Source organism: Mizuhopecten yessoensis, unplaced genomic scaffold (genome assembly GCF_002113885.1).
Source record: "Mizuhopecten yessoensis strain PY_sf001 unplaced genomic scaffold, ASM211388v2 scaffold3079, whole genome shotgun sequence".
NCBI lineage: Eukaryota > Metazoa > Mollusca > Bivalvia > Pectinida > Pectinidae > Mizuhopecten > Mizuhopecten yessoensis.
Genome location: NW_018404865.1, coordinates 310,015 through 337,523, shown reverse-complemented (window position 1 = coordinate 337,523; position 27,509 = coordinate 310,015). Strand labels below are relative to the sequence as shown.

General features: G+C 34.2%; 1 protein-coding gene across 2 annotated transcripts; it reads right to left on the bottom strand.

Moving 5' to 3' along the window:
- Positions 1-1,998: 1,998 nt before the first annotated feature.
- On the bottom strand, positions 1,999-15,685 carry LOC110446937 (cholesterol 24-hydroxylase-like). 2 transcript variants are annotated; one of them, XM_021492284.1, is made up of 14 exons: positions 15,497-15,685; positions 11,970-12,047; positions 10,844-10,925; positions 10,523-10,596; positions 10,131-10,217; positions 8,493-8,631; positions 7,434-7,547; positions 6,856-7,012; positions 6,133-6,198; positions 5,799-5,871; positions 5,443-5,638; positions 4,723-4,814; positions 4,471-4,540; positions 1,999-3,325 (listed from the first exon to the last, which is right to left on the bottom strand). In XM_021492284.1, the coding sequence occupies exons 1-14, from the start codon at positions 15,625-15,627 to the stop codon at positions 3,167-3,169; spliced, it is 1,518 nt and encodes a 505-aa protein (XP_021347959.1). In that variant the 5' UTR covers positions 15,628-15,685; the 3' UTR covers positions 1,999-3,166. The 2 variants fall into 2 exon arrangements, with proteins under 2 accessions (XP_021347959.1, XP_021347960.1); XM_021492285.1 differs by lacking the exon at positions 6,133-6,198.
- Positions 15,686-27,509: the final 11,824 nt, after the last annotated feature.

The following is a 27,509-nucleotide window of genomic DNA, read 5'->3' as shown; positions in this document are numbered from 1 at the left end:
TTAAACACTAGTCTAAATACATTTGGATATCCAAATATTTGGCCCCTAGAATCGGCAGCGTAATTTATTTTTGGTCTACTGTATATATTATAGAATTTAACAGGAGCTACCACGTGTGAGTGTGTGCTATGTTCATTTCTTCATATCTCTTCATACCGCACCTGTGTAATTCGTAAAATCAATCCTAATACAAATAATACGATTATGACCTGAATTTTTCTGCTAAAGCTAGTACATTTGACCACGTGATAATCTCAGCATCATATGTCCTATAAGGAATGCAACTGTCTGACATGTGAAACAGTCGATTTGTCACCAGGCATATGTTACCAACTGCCATTGTCTCGGTAAGTTCAACAATCACGACGAATGCTTGTAAGCTTGTACACTTAATCGTTTTCTTATATGGATACCAAATAAAGTTATCAAAATAATCAAATGGTCAATATTTCTATATTTAATAATCTTTGTTTATCGGTCAGTGTTATTTAAATAATGCCTACAAATATGTTACTGTCATTTTATTGACCGGATCGCAACGCAATCAGGGCTTATATATTGTCGATTTAGGTTGGTCTGTCCGTCCGTCCGTCCGTCCGTCCGTGCGTCCGTCCGTCCGTCTGTCTGTCTGTATGTCTGTCCGTCCGTCTGTCTGCACTAAAGTTAACAAGAATCGTTAAGCTCAGTTTCCAAGTGATTTATTATCTCACATCAACTAAACGTGCATGGCTAATGTATCTAAGGATGCTTATCACATGGGATGCTTCAGATGCTGCTTCTGACCTACATTTTCCGCTTGACTGATCAGGTTCAGAAGTTTGGTGTAGGTCAGGCCCCATCTACACTGGCTAAGAAGATTTTGTTTAGGTCAATTACAAAGTAACTACTTGTCCTACATGAACTAAAGTTGCATGGCTTTTGTATATTAAGGAATGCTTATCACATGTGATGCTTTACCATTGGTGGTTTCTTAATTGTTTGTAATTTATTATAGCTTATGTCGTTTTGTTGGGACTTCGCGTGTGTATTCTGTATTGACGATTTGGACCTTTTTATCTTCCAATTTTCTTAAAGCATTGTCCTCCACCAAAGTCATAAGAGTTCAAACTAGAGTTTTCAACGGTTAGCCAGTTAACCGGTTTTTCGGTCAGAAAACTGCAAACCGGTTACCGAAATCAATAACAGAATAGTCGGACATTTATTTAACACCATGTTTACCTGGCTTAGACCTACAAACTATCTATCCATGAGACCCACATCAGAAAATTTAGTAATGAAAACAATGTTCAGACTGACCATTTAGTGTTGTGTTCAAAGACTGTCAAGGAGATGCCGACCACGAAATAAAAAGCCTGAACAGATTTTAAAAGTAAGCCAGATTGCGAAGTGGTGAAATGCCAACTTGCAAGAAAAAAATGTTTTTTAAGAGTACACAGTTGACTTATTTCAGTAAAACATCAAAAGAGGTGCACTCTTCAATGAATTAGTTTGTTTATCAAATTATTTTTCTCAAGAACAATATTACCGAATATGAGTTTGTGTAGGAATAACCTGTTTTGTATAACACTCTAGTCAGAACGAAGTGGTTTATAAACTGACTGAGGTTACATGTTTTAATTTTCCTGCGTTTAGGTGTTAAGGGCTTGAAATACGTGAGTAAACTATCGTGCTAATTAATGTATAATAATTGTAAATACATTTTGATTAGAACATTAACAAAGCGTACTATGTATATGTTGTTTATTGTTTGATTAACCGATACTCGATTCGAAGAATTTTCGAGTAACCGGTTATTAAAATTCGTCCGGTTTGACAACCCTAGTTCAAACATTTTTTCCCAGTAATATATTGTGTTTTGGCAATATTAGGAACTTGACACACAAACCACGAAAGATTAAGTCATATTGGTAGCATATTAAGTAACTCGCGATAACAAAATCTTATGGAATATTTAGTGTAAACAAGAATATTTTTTCATCCATTAAGCTCACCATCAAGTTCATTCAACAGTTATACTTTATTTACAATGCACAAAATAACACAAGTTAAATAGTATAACTATCATTTCTAAATACAAATCCAATAAAATTATGTATATCTTTTAAGGCTATAAAACGTCTCATAAAGAGCTGATATACTTCCATTAACACATTATATCACTACAAAATGATTCTTGTCACTCCCGACACTTTTGCCTCTTCTACATGTAATATGTACACATTAAACTTCAAATTGACCCTTTCGAAACTTCTCAGCAAAATAGTGATTTTTTTTTACTGTCTGACCTCTGCATTTTGTTTAAACATTTTTCTAAATTTGACCATAAGTAGACCTGCCAATTCCTCTTTCTGGACATTTCATGTTTGTACTACATGAACCTGAATATTACATGCGCAGTATCAAAATGAGATATCAATACCTTGCCAAGGGAGGTAATTATAATGAAATAATTATAGAGTTAAAGAATGTCAAAATAAAACAAAATCGTATGTGAATGCTAAATCAATTCAAATACAACAGACCGGCCACAAAAAACATATTGGGTGAATTCTTAAGACAGGGTATTGTTTCGTACGAAATTCAGGCCGTTTTCCTACGAAAAAAATGATGTCGAAGATTTGTTAACATGTTGCGAATTTCTCACGCCGTAGGCAATTCTCGAAATCAGGGCCTTTTCTTTGGCAGTTTGTGTGATGACCTATGGTACCATACGACAGACCAACGCATTACTTTACTACGCGGCTTCAAATCTATAGCCTCCAACTTGCAGTCCCTTTTGACATAGCCATGTTTAAACCACGCAACAAACATATCGTAAGTTGAATGTGTAAGATACTTAAGGTGTTAATAAAAGTACTACCTTAGTAAGTGTTTACAATTTCTAAGGAATATAGTTTTATTTTAGTGTAAATAAATCAAACAGTTTCGTGTGGATAATTAAGGTTGTCTTGAAGTAAGACTTTCCATACAATTATTTTGATACTATTTTTAGATGTCTAACAAAAATTTCCCAAGATGACTGAAGTTGAGTTGGTGTCTCAAAGGACGCTCTAGAAATCGACGCTAATTTGGTTCATATTTCTTATCTTAAATGATTAGAACAAGATTAAATGAGTTTTTAAAAGTTGATATTCTACTCTTGCATAAACTGCTCACAGAGTCTAAACTATGACGCCGCCGAAACCGTTTCCCTAGGACGGAAAAAACACTTGACGCCATCTTTTGCTTGTAATACTGCGTTGTCTGCAAGATCACAGCTTTGTCCGGTGACCAATTCGAAGTCGAAATTCTGCATGATCTTGGCAATCGTTATCTTTATTTGTATCTGTTAAATAAAGGTTAAACCAAACAATACAAAATTGATAGAGAATAGATAAATTTAAACAATGAAATTAATTAATTTCTCGAAAATGCAACCATTCGTATATTGGATATTTTCCTATAAAAACGCCCACTATAACGCTTTGTTGAATATCGGTGTTGGACACTGTCCGTTGCTAAGTTGAAACCTCGCAGGTAATCTCGCTTACTGTATATCTATCGAAGTGGATACTTGATATATCCGCCGCGATATATGACACATAGCATCGACGTGTCTGGGTAGATCTACTTGTTTTGCAGTGTCATAACAGGTGATAGTAGGATGTACTCGGCGTAGGCAGCCTATCTACACAGAGATGATACCCATGTAAGATTTGCCTAGGAGGTAGTTGCAATGTAGCAGCTACACCACATGCAATCCGTCGAAGTTTTCAATTTATTTACGCTATTTAACACAAAAACACCATTTAAGGTGTGTGCTTAATTTTATGGGGAAAATACTCTCCAAATGAGAAGTTGGTTGTAACTTATGATATATATATATATATATATTTATATATATAAATACTCGCTCATATTGACTATATTCCAATGGAGTTCATTAAATGAATAAGGCATTTATCAAATGTAGCTATGAATTCATAGTTGAACAAGTCTATCAATTTGATTGGTGAAAACTCTGAATTAAGGAACGCGATGGAAAGAAGATTGGCGCTCTTTTTCCTCGTTGTCCTATATTGAGGACATCCATCGGCGAATGAATAATTTTGCAAACTATTTCAGGATAAATAAAATATATTTGGTATATTTTTGTAGCTTCATGTGTTTCATGATATTGTTTTCGGCGCTTTAAAAACAACGCATTTAATTTCTAAACAGTGACAAACAAAATGTGTTAAACAATTTCTAGAAATAGTGACCGTGTTGTATAAGGTTAATGTAACTATCGTTAGTTTATTATCAAATTAATAATTATAAAATCTAAATAACTCGGAACAGAAAAAAAACCCATGATAAACAACAATCATTCGTTGTGGAAACTCAAATCATTATCAAAACGGAATAACAGTAAGCTTATTTATCTCGTGATATGCATGGAACTTTTAGTTTTTTAAGTTTATATTAAACCTTACAATGAAGATTACATACCTCGGCAAACTTTTTCCCTATACATGTATGAGGTCCAGCTGAGAAGGGTGTGGAGGCGTATTTACTAAACCTGAAAAAAACCCATGACTTTAACATAAAACGTCTTTTATGTCGAAGACCAATCTATGACTAAATGAAAAGGGAAAAGCCTCTATTTATTTTGCCTTCAATAGATAGAATCATTAACACAAGAGCGAACCATTTCTTACACACTGATTAATCTCTTGAAAACATAGTTCATCAAATATTTACTTCTCTGAGCTGTCGATGTGGAATCGTTCTGGCGAAAACTTTGTCGGATCTCTTACATTTTGCTCTGCCCTGGACGTCGCGTAGAAACTTACCTGTAAAACGAATGTTCACAGTACTCACACTGGTTTATTCTGTATATTAAGTACGGTTTGATTTTATTACTATACAAGTGGTTCAAAGGACAAAATGGATTATTTTAACTACATGTATTTTAAGGGGAAAACGTGAAGTGTTTAAACAAATTAAATAGCACTGTAGACTTGATAATTGTCAAAAAATAAATAATCATAATACATATATTTAAATGGAGCCTTTGTGATAGAAAGATGATTTTTCATTCGTTTCTTTTCTTTTTTAAGTTTGATTTAACTGCATCCGAACTTTAATTTTAATCTGGCGTAAACGTCCCTTTTGATAACTAATATGTGAAATAAAAACTCATTTGAAAGATTGTGTTATTTCACAGCACATAAAATTTATTTTTCTGTTTATCACATAACGTAGTGTAACGTTTATGGTTGTGCTGGTATAGCAATAGGACAAAGGGCGTTAACTCTTGCATTGCTTTGTTGTGTTCTAACAGTCTTTTGTGTTGAAGTTGAGGTTTGAGTAAATAAAAAACAGAAAAGCAGAAGATGACTTTTCAACACTTTAGCTAATTCCCCGAAACATATATCAATATATAAGATTTTAGATAAACTTGTACCATGTTATGCTTACCATCATGTCAGTTCCGGCGGGGATGAGGTGACCGCCAAGATTGTAGTCCTTGATTGTCTCGCGGAAGGTTCCCTTACCAACTGGATAAAGGCGGAGTGTTTCCTTCAATACCATATCCAGGTAGGGTAATTTCTCAATCTCATTCAGGCTGATCACTGACACTGCACCAACGTTCTCATCAATTTCTCTTTGTAGCCTTATAAGCAACACCAGGTTGCGAAAATGTCAATTAAGAGCGTGCATTCCCTGAATTGCAATGTTTTTGAATGTGTTGATGATTTTTAACAACATTGTTCTTGTTAACAAATGTTACCCTATAAAGTATAATGATATGAATAAAGATTACAAGATCTTACTTTTTATAACATTCCGGGTTTCGTCCGAGAAGATCAAGCATGAAACTCATGGTGTTGGCGGATGTTTCTTGTCCTGTTTGATATGAATAAAGTTATATTTTATTGAAAGAAAGCTTTGGGAAACTTCAACCGTCTTTTTATTCGTTTTGAATATAAAGAAAGTATATTCTATATATGATGGATAATCAATAAGGCCATAAAATGACACTTCAACAAAAACAATGCCTAGAAATTATCCTTATCATCTCAAGACACATGTTGCCAAAACTGTCAAAAAAAAAAATCTGACACTTGATTATATTTATATTTTAATTATGCACATTATCTTATTTACCTCCCAATATGAATGTTAACACATTGTCCAATAGTATATCGTCCGTCATTACAGAAGGGTACTTTTCTGAAACAATACACAGACATATAATATGATAATATATTATAGTATATATATATAATATCAATAGTAATTTATCTCATTGTTATTATTCATAAGATTATTTAGAAAATAACACACATATATTTTGCATTAATGGACAAATATATGGAACAAGGTAAATTATCAATTTACAACATAATGCACATATTGTAATGTTTCTGTTTTCTTTGTTTTTTTTTTAGTTTTTCCTCTCTTTTTTATTAAATTTTACTGCGATTTTAGATAGCTTTCATGGTATACTATAACAGCAGCTAGTTATCTAGTATCCTTTGAAAATCATAAAATCGTAGTTTTCATCCGTAGGCTTTTACCTGCAGCTGAAATTCAAACTAATTAAACAGAGAACTGATATGATTTGTTCTGCAATAAAACAGGTTCTGTATGCCTTCCCGTATTATAGTCAAATAAGCTGGATCGAACTGCTGGTCAGTCATATTGTGGTCTCGACAAGGTTGTCAAATATTTTGTTCGTGCTACAGGGATGTATTAAATAATGTACCATAGAGCTACATGTAGCACAAAATAACATAACATAAAGTCAAAGTTTGAAAAACGGAAAGGCAACAATGTGTCCTTCTGGAGCGTCTTTTTAAGTACAAGAATACTATATTTTACTAGTACCTTTTAGGTCCATTATGTACTCCAAAAGATCATGAGGGAAATAGTCGCCGTTTCTTTTTGCAACATTTCTATCGATCATCTCTTGTCTGGCGTTCCCTCTGACAAAATGTATTGCTTTCTGGACATCTCGGCGAAATCTCCATTTGAACGGATTCACCTTGGTAAAAATATTATATGGTTATTTATCGTGTAACTAACACTCGAAAATGTTTAGACATGTATACTGAGATCTCTGGAGACATCTTTTCTGACATTGTTAGCCGCACATCTCACCTCATATTTACTTTACTAAATTCAGGTAATATTATATATTGTATAAGAGTCAGTGTAAGCAGGATAGGTGTTTATTACCATTCAACTAAATCCACTGTAAATTGATTTTATCTTACAGTTGTATAGCCTGTTCAGAAAACAGGAACCTGTTTTACAACATTGGTACATTTGATAAAAACAAATCTAGAGTGTTTTGTATACATCATAAATGTTAAAAATGCATTTTATTCATGAAATAAACATTAAAATCAGCAGAGATCATAATATTTTGTCGTTCTTTGTAGTTTATTGATTTTTGCACTTACAGCTACCAACGGGTTTGACAGCTGAGCTGCAAATCCAGTTAAAGCTTTCTTCATTTTCGTCACAACAGGATGGTTTTCCCCATGTAATGATCCCATATCGATGTTGAACGCTACCTGCAATAAAGTGCAATAAATAGATCATTTGATAGTATAAATAAAAATAGATTACAAATTAAAAAGACTAAATACATGAAATTGGATGGAAATATGTTATCTTATGGCAATTAATGAAGAGTTATATATCATATACGCATTCACATATATATTTATGCAACAAAAAAGACATTATGGGGTTGCAGCGAACCATTTTTAATTTGTACTGTTTAAAAGACAAACATTGTTTGTGTAATATTACATACTTCGAAACAAACCTTGTTTCTGTAATACTTTCTACTTCCAAATAAACCTTGTTTCTGTAATACGTCCTACTACCAAAGAAACCTTTTTGTGTAATACTTCCTACTACCAAAGAAACCTTTTTGTGTAATATTTCCTACTCCCAAACAAACCTTGTTTGTGTAATACTTCCTACTCCCAAACAAACCATGTTTGTGTTATACTTCCTACTACCAAAGAACCTTGTTTGTGTAATACTTCCTACCTCGAAATAAACTTTGTTTGTGTAATACTTCCTACTTCGAAATAAACTTTGTTTGTGTAATACTTCCTACTCCCAAACACACCCTTTTTATGTAATACTTCCAATTTCTAAACACACCCTTTTTGTGTAATATTTTCTACATCCAAACACACCCTTTTTGTGTTATACGTCTTACTCCCAAACAAACCTTTTTTGTTCTATACGTCCTACTTCCAAACAAACATTGTTTGTGTAATACTTTCTACTTCCAAACAAACCCTTTTTGTGTAATATTTCCTACTTCCAAACACACCCTTTTTGTGTTATACGTCCTATTTCCAAACAAACCTCTTTGGGTAATACTTCCTACTTCAAACAAGTCTTGTTTGTGTAATACTTCCCAATTCCAAACAAACCTTGTTTTTCTATTACTTCCACCTTCCAAACAAACCTTGTTTGTGTAATATTTCCAAACAAACCTTGTACAACAGATGCATCGTTAGTTTGTTAAAGGAATGTAACGTGTGTATTTCCGTCTTGTTGTCCGCATAGGTTTCCAGATATTCTGTGAAACAATCGGCAAACTCGTTAAATTCAGATGCAAACTGTCGAATGAAGCTGAAAGAGATTAAACAAATAATACGTCATAAAGCATTACCAGGAAAACGTATATCGTTGGAAAAGACGTTATTTACACATATAGCAGCGAGCGAATATCAAAAAGGTAGTCACGATGGAACAAAAGTTCAAAATTTTGCGAAGTGAGGGACTAAGATTGGAAGGAGATGTAATACTAACATCAGCAGGAGACGTGGACATCAGGACAGACGTTCGACAGAAAATAAGTTTTCGAGCAGAAGTTGATTCTACACCATATTTTGTTGTGGTCCTGAAATTACAAGCATATCTAGATGGTAGAACTAACGGTACCAGGGGGAATGAGTAAAGAAGAGGAATATGAGAGGAGAAAAAAGAAGTACCAGGAAAAGATAGAAAAATGTCACGACAGATTTGGAGAGTGTTTTTCTGCGAGTAGAGAACAGATGCAGGAGTTTCCTTATTCAACTACTGTAGAGACTGTTTATGTTATTGGGCGTGGTAGGGAATAAAGGAAAGTGACTAGTGAGAGCAGTGAGCAGACATGGAGATTCTGTTTCTGGTTGTATGTGGATGAAAGGGAGGAGACTTGGGGATAGTGTCACTAGCAACAGTAAGCGTCACTCTCGAAATTGACTTAGCAGGAAGAGTATCCACTGATATCAATGCCGCAGGATGCTATTCCAGTACAGTAGCAGTAGCTAGTACTTGTTCCTGAATTAACATGATCAACCCGTCATCATGATTAACTCACGACCAACAAATCATCATATTCAACCAAGAAGCTGCATTAAGAGGGGTAGCGCCGAAACGTTTAATTAGGTAGGACTTACTGTATAATAATAGGGCTTACCATTATTGAAATATTCCGATGTATTCGAAGATACACTTGAGGTTGAGGTCAATCATATTGAATTGTGATTGATTTAATTTTATGTTGGTTGTCGCTAGTTGTCGCTATTAGATAGATACATGTTTTATTACCCTTGTTCGGCGTAAACATTTATATAACGACACTTTTACAATAATGAAATCAAAGCAAATTATCCAACATTGCCTTGAAACGAGAGTACATTAAAGAACAGCTCATTTCCAACTGCTTCAACTGGATAAACGTTGTAAATATTGCTTTGACATTTTGGTGCACCTGAACATCATCATTCGCCTATTAATAGGATATGATTAACTGTATAGTTTTGGCGGGGTATTTAATTTTGCTATATTCGCGATGATTTACACGGCAAGGTTGCCTAAAATTGAATCCCTGCTCATTAAACAACTACACAGTCATTAAAACATAAGGTAGTTTCAGACACTTGTGTGGTATTGATCTTAACGTCCTCTGTCCACGGTACAAAAACCGATATCAGTGGTAAATCTTTAACATTTGTTGTTCCGCAAAGGGCATACACCTTCTAGTTTATTTGTTTATACTTCCAGTCCAAGCGTTCTGTTAAATTAGATATCTCATTTTCCCCATCTGTCTTTCGATATTTTTAAATGTAAAATCAGTAGCTTACTTTGGCTTGAACCATTGGTCAAAGTGCATTCGCTGCAATATCCAGTGTTTGTTATCAATCTGTGATTCGAGTCCTTGGCCCAAAAACCTGAAGCGTCGAAATCAAAATTAGATAATTTGCGTCAGTAATATACCCCTGATAACCCTCTAACATGACACGATTTCTATACATATTTTACTGCATTCGGAAATACTGATTCTCGATCTAAAATGACCTCCAGTAAAACACAAGTTTATTTAACGTTTTGTATCTTGTCATTGCTACACAGTTGTTGATTATTTATAAGTATGTCGGAACGAATACACATTATTTTTTACAATATTATCTTTTCAACGATAGTATGAAGGCAAAAATAAATAACACCTTGCAAAATCTGTAAAAAAGTTAATTACCTTGCGCCAAATATGCTGCCTGTTCTGGAGTATATCCGTTTTGATTTCGGGTGATTTCCAGTAACCAGAACATCCTAAAATTACATCAAATTCTTGCTAGTATCAAACTATGCAGTCGCGTCTATCTGTGACGTACTTTATAGATTAAATTATCCCTTTTCTTTTGGATCTCATTTTAGGAAATGTTTCACCTCACACGCAAATATAAACATTTCAAAAAGTGTATATCAATGCAATTAAAAACAAACTGAATCTGTTAAGGCAAGTATTTGTTTTGTGCATCACAAAAGAATATAAATGGTTACATATAAAGAGTTTTACCTTTATGCAGTCTGGATCTAAAACAACAACAACAACCTGGTTCCACAAACAGAGCCGGAAAAAAAGCCCGTGGGTTTTGGAACTGGAAATGAATTTGCCATTTTCAGAATTATTGTTATCAGAACATTGCATAAATATAATCATTAATATCCTTGCCAAAGACACATTATAAATCCAATAGCATTATTGACAAACTCATCAATATTCTGCATAATGAACCTATCATGGTTTTTATACGACGATGTAAACAATATTCAAATACACAGGAACTATTTTTGTTTTAATTATCAGATATTATATTATATCATATCTTATGTCGTCCAGGAAGATAGACTAAATAACTACATATTAACAAATATACGTTTAAGCACTAAGGCAGTCATGAATTAAGACCTATCTTAATTTAATGTTTTAACACTTAATCTCATCGTAACGTATCATGTTTATACTGATAATATCTCCTACTCGTCCACCCTGAAATCACGAAACCAAACACCCCTACAACCGTATACTCACAGTCATCAATAAACATTTTTTTTTATATAAAACTCAAAGCAATCACATAAACTTGATAGGATATTTCGTATATATTATCTTTAATATGAATTAATCCCTCATGCTTAGTTCAGTTTTCGACATGATTACTCGGCTATGGGCTATTTCGCCGAAATGGTCTTATGCGAGTTACCTCCCTTCGTCTGGTGGTTATATGGAAGTCAAATGATTTGATTGGGGAATCTTTTGTATTGGAGGTAGAGATTATTATATTGAAAATACTCAAAGAGAGGTCGTCCATTGCTCACTAGATTAACCCGGCAATAGCTTAGTTTCACAGAATGTGCTTAGTTTTGGAAGTTTTAAAATGACATTTTTATATTGATACTTATACTTATATTGAAATATTCTGTTCGCAGTTTGCATTTAATTCTAGCTGTTACGTTGGCGAAGCGATAGCCATCATATGCAAAATAATAATATTATAATATCAAGTAATACATTTTACAATTAATTTTAATTTCTTGTGTTTGTCTTCTATTTGATAATGTAACATTATGTAAATTCATTATTAATTTACGTTCTGTTTCTGTAATGAGAATATCCCTTCAGATGATATAACATAACTCACGTTTCTAGGACATAGTCATCCATTATACCACCAGCAGCCATCACCTTTGCGATAGAAGGAATGTGTCCACTCCAGAAACTAAAAAAGACATACGCTATGTTTATATCTCACAACCGTCCCAAAATTGTGACCATGTTGCTTTCTTTGAAGAATTCTTTATTACCGGTAACAATATCATATTTTTTTTAAACCATTATTAAATAAAACAAAAAATTGTGCCATTTTTCCAGTTCGAAATATGCAATTCCACAACTATGTAGCAAGTTATGGAAAAGAACAAAAATGTGTAGCATTGGGTGACTACGCGGTATATAGTAATGAATTATGCTTAATATGTTGATAGATGTGCAATTCTATACAGTAAATTATTTCTGAACAGTAACATTAACTTTCGTAGATACCAAAGGACTCTCTCTCTCTCTCTCTCTCTCTCTCTCTCTCTCTCTCTCTCTCTCTCTCTCTCTCTCTCTCTCTCTCTCTCTCTCTCTCTCTCATTTTTACAAGAGGGGCGATTATTATCTATTTAACCTAAAAATGCTATAATACATCTGAAAACACAGTTGGGATGTCATCCGCTGTCTTTTTTTATTATACACATTAGTGTGTTAATGTATCACCTATGGCTGTACAATAAGTTACCTGTAGTTGTCCAAAACGTTGACATGACTGTCTTATAAGCGCGCAACTTATTGGAAATTTTTGACATCACCTTTTAGAGAACAGATGGGCGGAGCCAAATAGGGGTTATTCGGTGTTATAGGTTGAAAACAAATAATAACAAACACATGGATTTTTTTAAGTATAATATTTAATAAAAATATCGATTACCAGTAGTATACTATCCTTAGAATCAAACACATAAAAAATCAACACATTAAAAATTCAACAGCTTGAGTACTGCACCAGCGTTGTATATATCCGTGGAATTCAACTCATTCGAAATTCAACAGCTAGAGTACTGTACGAGCAGTGTTTTTATCCGTGGAATTCAACTCATGCATATTCAACATAATTCTAGCGAAATGTTTTTTTTCCCTTTCTAAAACTTACTTAAGCCCCTGCGCTTATCGTAAAGTTTTGCAGTATATTTTCCTCTTTCATTTTTATAATGTCACTCAAGACACCATTTTAAAAACTTGTTCCCCAAGCTTCCATAAATTGTGACTGAGTTATGGAAATAACCTCCTCAGTGTCAGAGGGAAATGCGCCATCTGTACACATAAGGACTCTACAGACTCCAAACTCACGCATGACGTTTGCATGAGTGTGACAAAAGGTTCACTAGGTAAGTTAAATGGGTTATGGTCACCAATAAAAAGTAGTTACCTGAATCAGCATTAGAGGCACACAGAGGGAACTATGTTTGAAGTTAGATATATGCCTCAAACTGTCCGATAGGTGAGAAAAAACAGCTGTCCTTTCTCTCACTTATTATACAGTTTGAGGTTTATATCCATAACATACCTTTTTAGTAATACTAGAAATAAAAAACACTTGATTTTATAAATTATGTATAAAAGCTGTCAGCTAAAAACTCCTTTTGTCTTCAAAACAAAGGGAAGAACGCATGAACAAAACAATGGATTAAAAGCATGAACTCACGAACGCTAAAAAAACATCAAAGACGAAATCAATTCCCCAAATGTGGCATCTTTGACGATGTATTACATCAAGTGTGGGAAACCATGTCGTTCACCAACGTACTTGTAAGATATAGGAACCAGGCCTCAATTTTATCAGACCCTTGAAACGAGACGCTTTGTATTATTAAGCATCAAAATAATTCATTAATTAAAAAAAATAAAGCTGTGTGTTATAATTACGATAGGAGACATTCAGTCCTCTTTGAAATACTTTCCTGTCCCTGGGAGGGCCAGGTATGTGATACTATGTTTGATGTTGTCCATGTATATGCCATGTTACAGAGATGAATATGCCATGTTACAGAAATGAATACGCCATGCTACAGAGATGTATATGCCATATTACAGAGATGTATATGCCATGTTACAGAGATGAATATGCCATGTTACAGAGATGAATATGCCATGCTACAGAGATGTATATGCCATGTTACAGAGATGTATATGCCATGTTACAGAGATGAAAATACAAAGAAACACAGCGACTACAATCCCGCAGGATTCCATCAAAAGAAGACTCATCCTTAACGCTTAAATCCGTGATGCAACTACGTACACAGTCAGAGAACAAACACAAAGACCGTAACAGTTAACAGTGACACACATAATATTCGGTTTTATCTACTGTTTATCTACGGAAGCGTATGAAGAACAGATGCATTCTATTTTTAATCGACTCGACATTTTGATAATAATACAGGATCAAAAATACATTGTGACATGTATGCTTTGACCCATTGACGAAAATTACATTATTTTTTTCAAATCACAGATGACCTCATCACATTTTATATTTTCGATACAATGTCACACCACATCAGGTTAAACGGACGCAGTTTTTCTCCGTCCGCCCTGAAGCAGCACTCAATGTTTTGTTATTATGCAAATTAAAATGAACAAAAAAAAACTATATTATTAATGTTGAAGGTAAACGATGTGCGGTGCGCGCGCGATTCGCGCGAGCATGAGTATACGTGCATGCGCCAAGGAAATGTGAGTCTAATAACTTTCATCGGGAATTGATATAGACAACATTTAGTAGTTTAACTGAGTCGTCCAGTTTAAAAATATATAGTAAAACACTAGAGTAAAATGATACATATGTAATGTTATAAAATAAATTGATCTAAATTTAAGGGTTGATTACCGAAGCAATTTATTTATACATTGAACATCAGGCTTTGAACAAACAGGGGACTTTTCATCCATTTTAAAGTCGAATGATAATATGGGCAAAGTCACCCGATTGATCAATCTTATTTTGTTGATTACTTTCTTTTGAAATGGAAATGTGGTCGAGCTTAACAAACCAGTTAAAAGCAGCACGGTTTTTCAAAAGTGTATCGTACAATTTGAATAGACATTCATAGATACTTGGGAACTATGACCAGGGGACCTTTACCTGACCTTTTAAATATAAATATGGATCCATTTCCCCTTTTAAAATGAAACTTTTAGCAATTAAGAACAAAGGACTTTTTTAAATAACATTGTTTATATAAAAACAAATAAAAAAATGGAAATGACCAAGCATTGACGGTCTTGGTGTTGTTTTAAATTCACGAATGTGCAGAACAATTGCATATAAAGTGTCAATCATGTTCTTGGCTGATCACAATGCTCTACATTCTTTAGCCGCACAGTAGTGTATCTCCTCTATCAGCTTCATTCGTGTTTTGTGCGATCAAACACATTAAAATTATTATTTGCGTTGTAAGTGAAAAAAAATGCTTTTGCTTCAAATGTTATCTATTTAATGCAGGGCACCACGTGAGACACTGAACTCTAGTACTCGTGTATCATTTGATATAAAAACAAATATATAAATAGCTTTGACCTATATTTATGACAGAGCATATATCCGCCACATTTAAAAATCCTTACCTGTCCCGGGGTGGCCCGGGTAGATGATCATACTTTTGATGTTGACGATGAAAATGCCAGACTACAGTAACGAGTATACAAAGACTCACAGCGACTACAATCCCTAAGAATTCCACAAAAAGCAGACTCATTTTCCAAGTGTTAATCCTTCATGTATGTTAACAGTAAGAGACACAACCACAAATAATCTCGAAGCTTTGACCCAGTTACGTAGCCTTCGCGATTGTTTAATACTTTTCTATTACGGAAGCGCCCACAGGCCAAACAAATCATATCCTGAATCGTCTCGACATTTCCAACATTTGACTGACTCGAAGAGATATTTTGACAAACGGAAATTTATCTCCCTCACTTGATTAAACGATACATTCCGAATTTCTTTGTATGTATGATTTTTGAGAATGAGATTTAGAGAGAGAACTAAAGCGACAATGACAAAAATAGAAACGACATGTAACGAATACAGGCAGTAGTTCGGGAAAAACATATGTTTAATCAAATGTCTTTACTTCAGTTCATTTGAGCAAGCTTGATCTGCGTTCTGGATGTTGTATATGTGATCTGCTTGTTTATGGGTATGTATTGCCAACGGCTCATTTATTCTGCCATACAACTTGTATGTTTGCAGCATATAAACATGTCCAACCTTCACCATTAAATACTCAATACAGTACCGGGATATTGACACAGCTTACCGGGATATTGACACAGCTTACTGGGATATTGACACAGCTTACCGGTATATTAACACAGATTACCGGGATATTGACACAGCTTACTGGGATATTGACACAGCTTACCGGTATATTGACACAGCTTACCGGGATATTGACACAGCTTACCGGTATATTAACACAGCTTACCGGGATATTGACACAGCTTACTAGGATTTTGACACAGCTTACCGGGATGTTGACACAGCTTATCGGGATATTGACACAGCTTACCGGGATATTGACACAGCTTACCGGGATATTGACACAGCTTGCTCGACGTTTTCTCATAAATTGTATTATTTATTTGTCGCCATCTCGTGAACGATGTTGTGTTCTCGTCGCTATTTTGATAACTCTATTTTGGTTTTGTCTCGGTATCTCGTGAATTATATTGCTTGCACTGATCAAATATATTTCTATCATTTGAATTCTAATATAAACGATAACTGGTTAACTGAACCCTTTTTATACACAAATAAAACAAGTCAAATCCGAGTGATTGAAATTCAATAAAAAGGTTATCGCTGTAAAAATCACGATAGACTATCATTTTTCCTTCATTTCTTTCCTGTGGATTATAATATAAATGTGAAGCATGTAATCTTTGAAATGCTTGGCTTGTAACAATCAGTCAATGTTAGCATCAGCTGGACATGATAGGAAAATTATGGGATTTATGTTATTTCTTATGATTTATATTGGAGAGAAAATAAAGGTGAACGGCTACAAGTTTCAAAATAGTCGATATATGATTACCATCGCCCAGTCAATGCAGTCCCGTGGATTGTTAATTTGTTTTAATGTTAGTAACTAGGGTTCAAAATTCAACTTAACACTTCAACATATATTAATTTAGCATTCATCTATATTATATTGTCGTCGATGAAGCATAAGACGCTTACCCTTCTGAAAAACCTGGTTTTATCCCCATGTACTGGTTCAAGAGTCTCTATGTAAATATTTTCTTTGTTCATATTTCTCCAAGTGCTATCCATTTTCAGTTCGAATCACTATTACGTTTCTTGTATTGATTAGTTTTAATTTATGGACGTTCGGGCAGTTGTTTTACAGATTACAGCAAAAGTATCGGATGTCATCGGTAATGATGCATCAGACGCTTAACCTTCTGAAACACCTTGTCTTATTTCCCATGTAGTGCTCCAGGAATCACTGTTACGTTTCCACTCGTTTATTGAATGTAAATGGGGCTTCGGTAGCTAAGTGGTGAAGGTGTCTGACATTCTACTATCACTAGCCCTCCAATACTGGGTCGCGGGTTCAAGGCCTAAGTGGGGCAGTCGCCAGGTACTGGCCTTAGGTCGGTGGTTTTTCTAAGGGAACTCCGGCTTTTCTCCGCCACCGAAACCTGACACGTCCTTTAATGACCATAGCTGTTAATAGGACGTAAAAATAGTATGTAGCGTTATAGATAACAACAATAACACGCAGACCCAAACCCTGATCGCGTTTCAGCATATATCTTACATTCACGTTTCAACAATGAAAGCTACGCCATTAACGTTTCTATTCTCACCCTAAAACCCGCACGGGTTGAGAGATAAAAAAAGCTATATTTTACAGCGTGCCTATGTAAATATATATCTACCTACGGTGTGTTTATTTAAGATCAAGGTAAGATCAAATAACATGTTTAAAACCGTTTGTAGGTCAGGGTAACCGTGCGACGCTATGCGTGCATGGTAAAGCATTTAATATCCATATAATACATGACTACTTAAATTTATATAGCTTTCCTACATGGTATAATTGTATCCGACCATATATTTTGCATTACTTCTTTACTACACACGTTATCAACAAAATTTCTCGAAAAAGGGAAATATTTCTCGAAAGGAACAAGGAAATATATGTATCCCATGCAGGATATGGATAATTTACCAGATGGTGTGGAATTTGGGCCAGAATCGAGGCTTTGCCACAATCAGACACTGATTGTTTTATACGCCTACAGAACATCCATATCCCACATACATACATATGATTTTGGAAATAAGGACATGGAAAGTACAAATGCAAGCCTCAATATAGCAATTGATTTAGATTACGTATATATAAACAAAGGCCACATTTGGAAAGAAAAATTACGTTATATTGTAGGTGAATCTCAAATGTGACGGTCCATGCAAGAACTTCAGGCAAGCTCGTTCAACAATTCATATGTGCTTGTGGAGGTGTCAATCGCCGACGGCAAGATTGCCATAGTCAGTCAAACGAGTAAGGTTTTACTCCACATACCTAAAATGTATGTATTAAACGTTTTGCAACGTTCCAAGACCAACTGGTCTCGTTGTCAAACTATATCTGAGAAGAGTCAACAGTGATACATACCTAAGTAATATATCTCTAATAATCATGTGTGTAAAGATATACTTATATTTATGAAATATTATTAATATGGCATTATAAATAGTGTTACTTATTTACGCACATACACATGTTTGTATACGACTGTCTATATTATTATTTATTTCACCTTTTAATTCATAATGAATGAATTTGAATAATAACACGAACTAGCTTAGTAATGCATTACCAGATATATTTTAATGGACCCTATAGAGGGCTATAATTAATTCTTCATAAATGTATTAAGTAAAATTACAAGATCTTGCATATCTTTAAATATTTATATTCCATCATGGATCCCATACCCTGAAATTTGTATTTATTTATGTCTATGTTAATTGAATGTTTAGTACTTTTTTGTTTGTGTGTGTTGCCATATATATATATATCCATAACTCTTGTGCATGTTTATGTACATTTGTCTTTGATACAAGAATAAAATGTTTAGATAATAAGATGTTAGTTCCCTTTCCTCGATATACTGTGTGTATGCATCGCTAATAATTGACCATGGCTAAAGGTTCTATACTAACATCCGTGAAGCATGGATACAGCATCGAGAACAGGAACTACTTCCAAAAGGTTCTCACATGGTACATTCTGTTATCATATACCTAGCATACTACCTTGTAATTAAAATGAACCTACTTAAAATATCTATGGATGTTCCTACCAACCCGGGTCCACTCTCTAATGTATATAATGATAAGTACCAATTTGGAAATATTTCATTGTGCAATTTAAACATCTGCTCCCTTAGAAATAAACTTGATATTGTGGAAAGTGAATGTCCCAATTTTGCTATAATATGCCTAACTGAAACTCACCTAAACGATAGTGTTTCTGATAGTGACCTATTATTAGAGAACCACAAACTCTTCAGAAAAGACAGGGCAAATCAAAGAGGAGGTGATGTTCTTACTTATATCAATAATAATATGTATGCCAAACGACGATCTGACTTAGAAGATGATGCTCTTGAATTATTATGGTTTGAATTGAAATTGAACGGCAAAATTATCCTTATTGGATGTCTATACCGACCACCAAACTCTTTGATACCATACTGGGATTTGCTTGATAATAACCTTAATAAGATTTCTAATCTAAACAAAGATTATATAATTGCAGGTGATATAAATCAGAATAGGTTTAGTCTTAACCCAAATTCCCAATTAAAACGTATTTTATAATTATATTGCATAACTTATGCTACAAATGAACCCCCACGAATAACTGAAACATCTGCTACAAGCATTGATGTTATATTATCCAATAACCAAAACATAATAAAAAAAGTTGAAGTAAATGCACCTTATTGCAGTGATCACTGTCCATGAAGTGCTGAAATTACATATAAAACCCTTAAATTTAATAAAAGAAGAGCTTTTCAAAAGACATTTTATAACTACAGTGATGCTGATTTTATTAATGCAAACACATTTATGTCTCAAGTTGATCTTAATGAACTTGCTAACCAAGATGTTAAATCTATAAACCAAACTATAAATCAAAAACTCACCCAATGCATTGATAAATATGTACCAACAAAAACAATTTTGATAAGACCAGATGATAAAAAATGGATGAACAATGAGATTCAATTGAAAATGAGACATCGTAACAGACAACATCATAAAACCAAACAAATTAATACTAACCAGACATGGACTTCGTTTAGACAACTCTGTAATAAAGTTATCTCCCTTATTAGGAAAGCAAAAAAAATATATCTAGATAAACTGCATAGTTCCCTAACTGACCAATCTTTATCACCTGGTAAGTGGTGGAAAATAGCCAAAACTATAAGTAATGGTGAAAACAAACAAAATGACAACTCACCAATTATTTTCAATAACAATATTAACATTCATCCACTCGACAGAATGTTTTAATGAATACTTCTCCTCCACTAACAAAACTGATGCTGATCTACCTGAAATCAATCCTAACTTTGTATCTGTGACACCTATACTTGGGAAAATACTAGAAAAAATCATCTGTCAAATTATAATATATTGTCAAAAAAAACAGTCTGGCTTCATTCCAAATGACTCTACAGTAAATCAACTACTATCATTATATCATACAATTGTATATCAACTAGATAAGGGTAATGAAGCCAGATTGGTGTTTTGTGATATCAGTAAAGCATTCGACAGGGTTTGGCATACTGGGCTTAGCGCTAAGCTTAAGAAATATGGTATTAACGAAAATGTATTGAGATGGTTTTAAAAATATGTGAGCAACAGAAAACAGAGGGTATCAATAGATGGTTATTACTCCACATGGAAAACTCTTAAAGCGGGTGTACCACAAGGGTCTGTCCTTGGTCCATATCTATTTTTATTTTACATAAATGACCATGAAGAAGAAGTCCAATCTAAAATCAAATTATTCGCTGATGACACATCAGTATATGCTTTGATTTACAATGACTCTATTCAGACAGCTATCCAACTTAACCACGACCTTGAAAAAATTTCAAACTGGACAGAGAAATGGGGAATACTATTTAATCCAAATTAAACTGAATATTTAATAGTCAGAAAAAAACTCAATGCAGCTATTTCTCATCCGAACCTTATTTTCAATAACACTATTATAAGTAATGTAAAACAACATAAACATTTAGGTCTTTTATTCAATGACATAGGTGGATGGAGAGACCATATTAACTACATTTATGAAAAATCATGTGAACGTATAAATATATTGAGATTACTTATGCATAAAATTGATAGAAAATCACTCGAGACTATTCATTTGATATTTATCAGGCCTATATTAGAATATGCTAGTGATATATGGGACAACTGTACTTCAACAGAGGAAAATCTGCTAGAATCCCTACAATTAGAAGCAGCAAGAATAATTACAGGTATAAGAAGGGGCACAAGTCACATTATTATCTACAAGGAAACTGGGTGGGATACTTAAAAGAAAGGAAGAAATTATCAGAAACTAATTCTTTTATATAAAATACTACACCATGATGCATCCCAAATATTCTTAAAACACTGATCAAAACTCCAGAGGAAAATATATATAATATAAGACAACCAAGGCTAATTAATGAACCAAGAGCTAGACCTAACCTTTATCACAGAAGCGTTTTCCCTGATATAACTTATCAATTGAACAATAATAATACCACTATTTTAAATTCTGTATCCCTACTCCCAGATACATATTGTATAACAGATAATAACATGCCCTACTCCCAGATACATATTGTATAACAGATGATATCATACCCTACTCCCAGATACATATTGTATAACAGATGATAGCATACCCATCTCCCAGATACATATTGTATAACAGATAATAGCATACCCTACTCCCAGAGACATATTGTATAATAGATGATATCATACCATACTCCCAGATAAATATTGTATAACAGATGATAGCATACCCATCTCCCAGATACATATTTTATAACAGATAATAGCATACCCTACTCCCAGATAAATATTGTATAACAGATAATAACTTACCCTACTCCCAGATAAATATTGTATAACAGATGATAGCATACCCTACTCCCAGATACATATTGTATAACAGGTGATAGCATACCCTACTCCCAGATACATATTATATAACAGATGATAGCATACCCTACTCCCAGATAGATATTGTATAACAGATGATAGCATACCCTTCTCCCAGATACATATTGTATAACAGATGATAGTATACCCTACTCCAAGATACATATTGTATAACAGACGATAGCATACCCTACTCCCAGATACATATTGTATTACTGATGATATCTTACCCTACTCCCAGATACATATTGTATAACATATGATATCTTACCCTACTCACAGATACATATCGTATAACAGATAATAGCATAACCTACTCACAGATACATATTGTATAACAGATGATAGTATACCCTACTCCCAGATAAATATTGTATAACAGAGGATAGCATACCCTACTCCCAGATAGATATTGTATAACAGATGATAGCATACCCTTCTCCCAGATACATATTGTATAACAGATGATAGCATACCCTGCTCCCAGATAAATATTGTATAACAGATGATAGCATACCCTACTCCCGGATACATATTGTATAACAGATGATAGCATACCCATCTCCCAGATAAATATTTTATAACAGATAATAGCATACCCTACTCCCAGAGACATATTGTATAATAGATGATATCATACCATTCTCCCAGATAAATATTGTATAACAGATGATATCATACCCTACTCCCAGATACATATTGGATAACAGATGATAGCATACCCTCCTCCCAGATAACTATTGTATAACACATGATAACATTCCCTACTCCCAGATAAATATTGTATAACAGATGATAGCATACCCTACTCCCGGATACATATTGTATAACAGATGATAGCATACCCTACTCCCAGATAACTATTGTATAACACATGATAACATACCCTACTCCCAGATAAATATTGTATAACAGATGATAGTATACCCTACTCCAAGATACATATTGTATAACAGACGATAGCATACCCTACTCCCAGATACATATTGTATAACAGATGATAGCATACCCTACTCCCAGATAACTATTGTATAACACATGATAACATACCCTACTCCCAGATAAATATTGTATAACAGATGATATCATACCCTACTCCTAGATACATATTGTATAACAGATAATAACATACCCTACTCCCAGATACATATTGTATAACAGATGATAACATACCCTACTCACAGATAAATATTGTATAATAGATGATAGCATACCCTACTCCCAGATAAATATTGTACCACAGATGATTGAAAGCCTTACTCCCAGACAAACCTTGTACAACAGATGGTAACAAATCATACTGCCCTGGGTCCGTATTCATGAAACTGTTCTCATGCTCAAGCATGCATCCTGTGCTCAAACCAACTTTCTTTAAAACACTTTAATCATGTCAAACGATCAAAAAGCCAAATGTTAACATTGGGAAACAGTATTTGGCTTTAAGTCCCCTTAATATTTTTTCAAAATCATTGACAAAATAAGATTTGTTTATTAACTTATAACCAGAACAAGAAATTGGGCTTGAGCACAAATCCATACTTGAGCACGAGAACGGTTACCTGAATACGGGCCCTGGCTTTGAAGGACGATTGATTCTACGATTAGCAACAATTATCATATATTTACGTTACTTTAAAACGTATTTCATGACAATTCTAACTGTTTCTTGAATCGTTACTGTTTTAAAGCTATAGAATAGCTAGAAATTGTTAAATAACTTCAGCTACAAGTTTACCGGCATTTGACAGGGTTGTCTAACAGCTTGCGAGGAGCTACTATCGGCTATGACCAGCGTATGTGCAGTATGGAATTCTTGAAATACCCCTTTACAAGACATGATAGATGCCTTACAAGATGGATGAAAAGTTTAACATGCAATATGCTTATAGAAATATCTATTATAACTTTCGATTTCGTAGAAAGAAAACCCCCATTTTCGTTTATGTTTCCCAGGGATAATCCTGGAGGGGGCCAGGGGGCCATTGACCCCTCAAAACTGAAAATGACCCCTCGATGTTCCAATATTCTTTTAGTTTTACATAGGATGGCCCCTCTCAACTTTGATATTGAAAAAAATTTGCTGAAAATGGCCCACCACTCTGAAATTTCAGGATTTTTCCTTTTTCCGATCATTTATTTCTTCAAAACCTAGCGAACGCAGCTCTATTAACCATCCTGAGATACATTCAGATGATTTACTCAAGAAAAGTTTTTTCAATAGTTATTGGACAGGCAGTAAGTAGAAAACATAACTTAAATAAGAAAAAAATGACAGAAAAGAATAAAAGATGAAAAAAACACCCTATTAGGATAATTTGATATGATATCTTGTATAACATATCTAAGACATCTATCGAATTGGGCCGTTACGTTTTTGTCTAAACATCAGAAAAAATCAACAGAAGAAGACCATCTTCAAAACAGCTGGACACAACCAACCCTCTTGAAAATAACTGAGAGCAGTCATCTTGGAAGCCATATTGGAAAATAACTGGGGCAGCCATCTTGGAATCCATCTTAAAAAAATGGCTGCCATCTTGAATAAGGCAAAAAAAAAAACATAGGCTATATCAACATGACATCTCTCTCTAGGGTTCATGGTTCGAATCGCCGTCTCGCCTAGTTGCATTATATATTAGATCATTATTATTGAACACTGTCGTTGATATTTTTTTCGATTTTCTTTCATTTTCTTTGATTTTTTCATAGAAATCTCCAAGATATCGTTTTCTTTCCAAAAATTATAATCAAAGCTATGGACATGTCGGAAAAAGAATTTACGGTGCATAGTCACAGGTTTGTGGTAGAGGTAACTAATTTATAAAGGTTCAATTTTCAGAAAATGATTTTTACGTGTTAATGACAAATAAAATGGAATGAACCATCTCTTGGACTTAAATGCTTTCCCCCAATGATTTGTCCTTTCTTTTGGTGGGTTTATACTGAATAGACCTATACCAGAATTGGAGTTGCCTCCCCTCCTTCAGCTAAGACGTTAAGATGTGCAACGTAAAATGTGTGAATAATTTCAGTAGGAAATTTGTATTACAATTTTTATGTAGTGAATATCTGATGACGTCACAGATTTAGTATTCTAGTCACAGATATATTAATGTCATGCTTGTTTGGCATAGGTCAAAATATAATCATTTAGGCCATAATTGGTGTTTTGTGAAATAACAATTCATTTTTCTCCAGTATTTCAGAAAGCATTTTTTTAACTACGCATACACAGAAAATACGCTTTAGTATTTTTTTCTTATTTTTATTTTAACAAGGAGAAAATTAGTACGATAACCAACATCGATAGTTTGGCTATTGGGATATACCATTGCCTACCAAAGCAAATAGAAGTACCAATGGACTGTATTCAAGAAACAATTTTCCATTTCATGCAAAGATTCCGTGTTCAAGCATAAATAATAATAATAATAATAATATACTACATTTATATAGCGCCCTATATAATTTGTAAAATTACTCTAAAGCGCTTTACAGCACATGGATTATACTATTAATTATAATTGTGAAACAAAAACAAAGGCTTACAATCACTTGCATACATTAAGCAAGCAAATAATCATCGCAATGTGCACATAAATGAATAAATAAAGGATGGTATTTACATGACGACTTTGCAGTGGGCCTAAAATGCAGACGTGAACAGGTGAGTGTTGATGTCCTTTTTTAATTTGGCCAGGGTATTTGACCAAAGTATTGTGGCATACAATAATAAAACATTTTAATCTAGTAAAAACTTACAAAAAAATAAATAAAAGGGCTAGTACCATGTCAGTTGTCAAATAACTTCGTAAATTTCTACAATAATACATTTTGAACTAAATTAAACGTTTTGCTTTTAAACAGACCGGATTGTCAACTCAGCATAAGCTAATGAAATGGACACTTCTCCAATTTCATGATAAAGGCATACAACTGGTCAGTCGATCATATTAAAATATCAGTGGAAATTACGCCACGGGACTATATTGATAAAAGGTGTGTGTCCAGCCTTGGGACATTTCTATGTATTGACCATGGCTCATTCCAACTCTGGAAAATTCAAAGGAAGGTGTTTATATAGGAAATCCTTTGAAGTTTAGTTATAGCCTGTTTCAACTAAGAAAATCAACTGATTTTGTAGATATGATACTAAAGTCAATAATACCATGGATAGAAAGTTTTTATTCATACATATAATAACTGTAATACACATTTAATACAGCACTAAGTAATAGAAAATAATCATTAAATATTGATATTTACATTATATGGAAAAAAGTAGCATTACATTATATGAAAAATAAAATTCCTTAATACAAGCCACATTGATACTAATGTCAGCAATAAAATAAAGTTTTTATTCATACATATAACAGTAATACACATTATTTAATACAGCACTAAAGGATAATTATTAAACATGAATATAAACCGTAAACCACTAAATGAAGCTGAAGTTTCTAGCACAAATCACATTCTCTATNTGTTGGGGTGGGCATGCAGTACTCTTTTCTTCAGTTTTCCGTGCCAAGCTTCCAGATGGTTGGTAGTCCGAGGTCCTTCTGTTGAGAAGTGGTTCCAGGTTGGTCGGTCTCCTTCTACCCATTACTCTGTGACGTAGTCTGTGAAAAGCAGCACGGGATGTGGTATGTCAGCATCATCAGCATCTTCAAGGGTTTGGAACCAGGCGTCTTCTACGCGGTCTAAGTGGATGAGTGGAAGAACAGCAGCTCGGCGGACAAGTAGTTTGACGTCATCGTTCTCACGGTACAGTGTCTGGAGTCCGGTTGACTGGGCCTTTCGCCAAATACATTGAGTGTAATGGGAAAAAAACCCAGCCTTTTATGTTGATTCCAGGGACGACACTGCGGATGGCGTTGTGTGTTTCTACCTCAAAATCGACGAAGGCTGTTGTGGGTCGGAATGGAATCTGGAAGTTTGCCATGTGCTCCTGTAGTAGCGTGAAGAAACGGTTGTAGATAGCCTGGCTCTTTCCGGGAAGTAGTGCATATTCAACAGGGGTCATGATGCCTTCAATGTGTACGTGAATGCTGTAAATCTGGTAAAATATAGTAGGACGGGTGTAGAAGGTGCCGTCACTGAAGATTACATCGGAGGCTGCAAGTTCGGCCAGGTTCTCTGATGTAGCGAATGCAATCATTCTGTTGTTCTGTTCACCGTCGTCGAAGAGGAGAAATGGTTCGCCTGTAGATGTACAGAGCGAAATATGATAATTCTCCAAAGTGTGCTGCTGTTTTATACATTACCCATTTAACAGCTTGGGATCGGAACTCTAAATATTATTGATTCTTTTGCAATTATTAGCAGCTTAGTTATCAGAAGAACAGCTTGGGATCGGAACTCTAA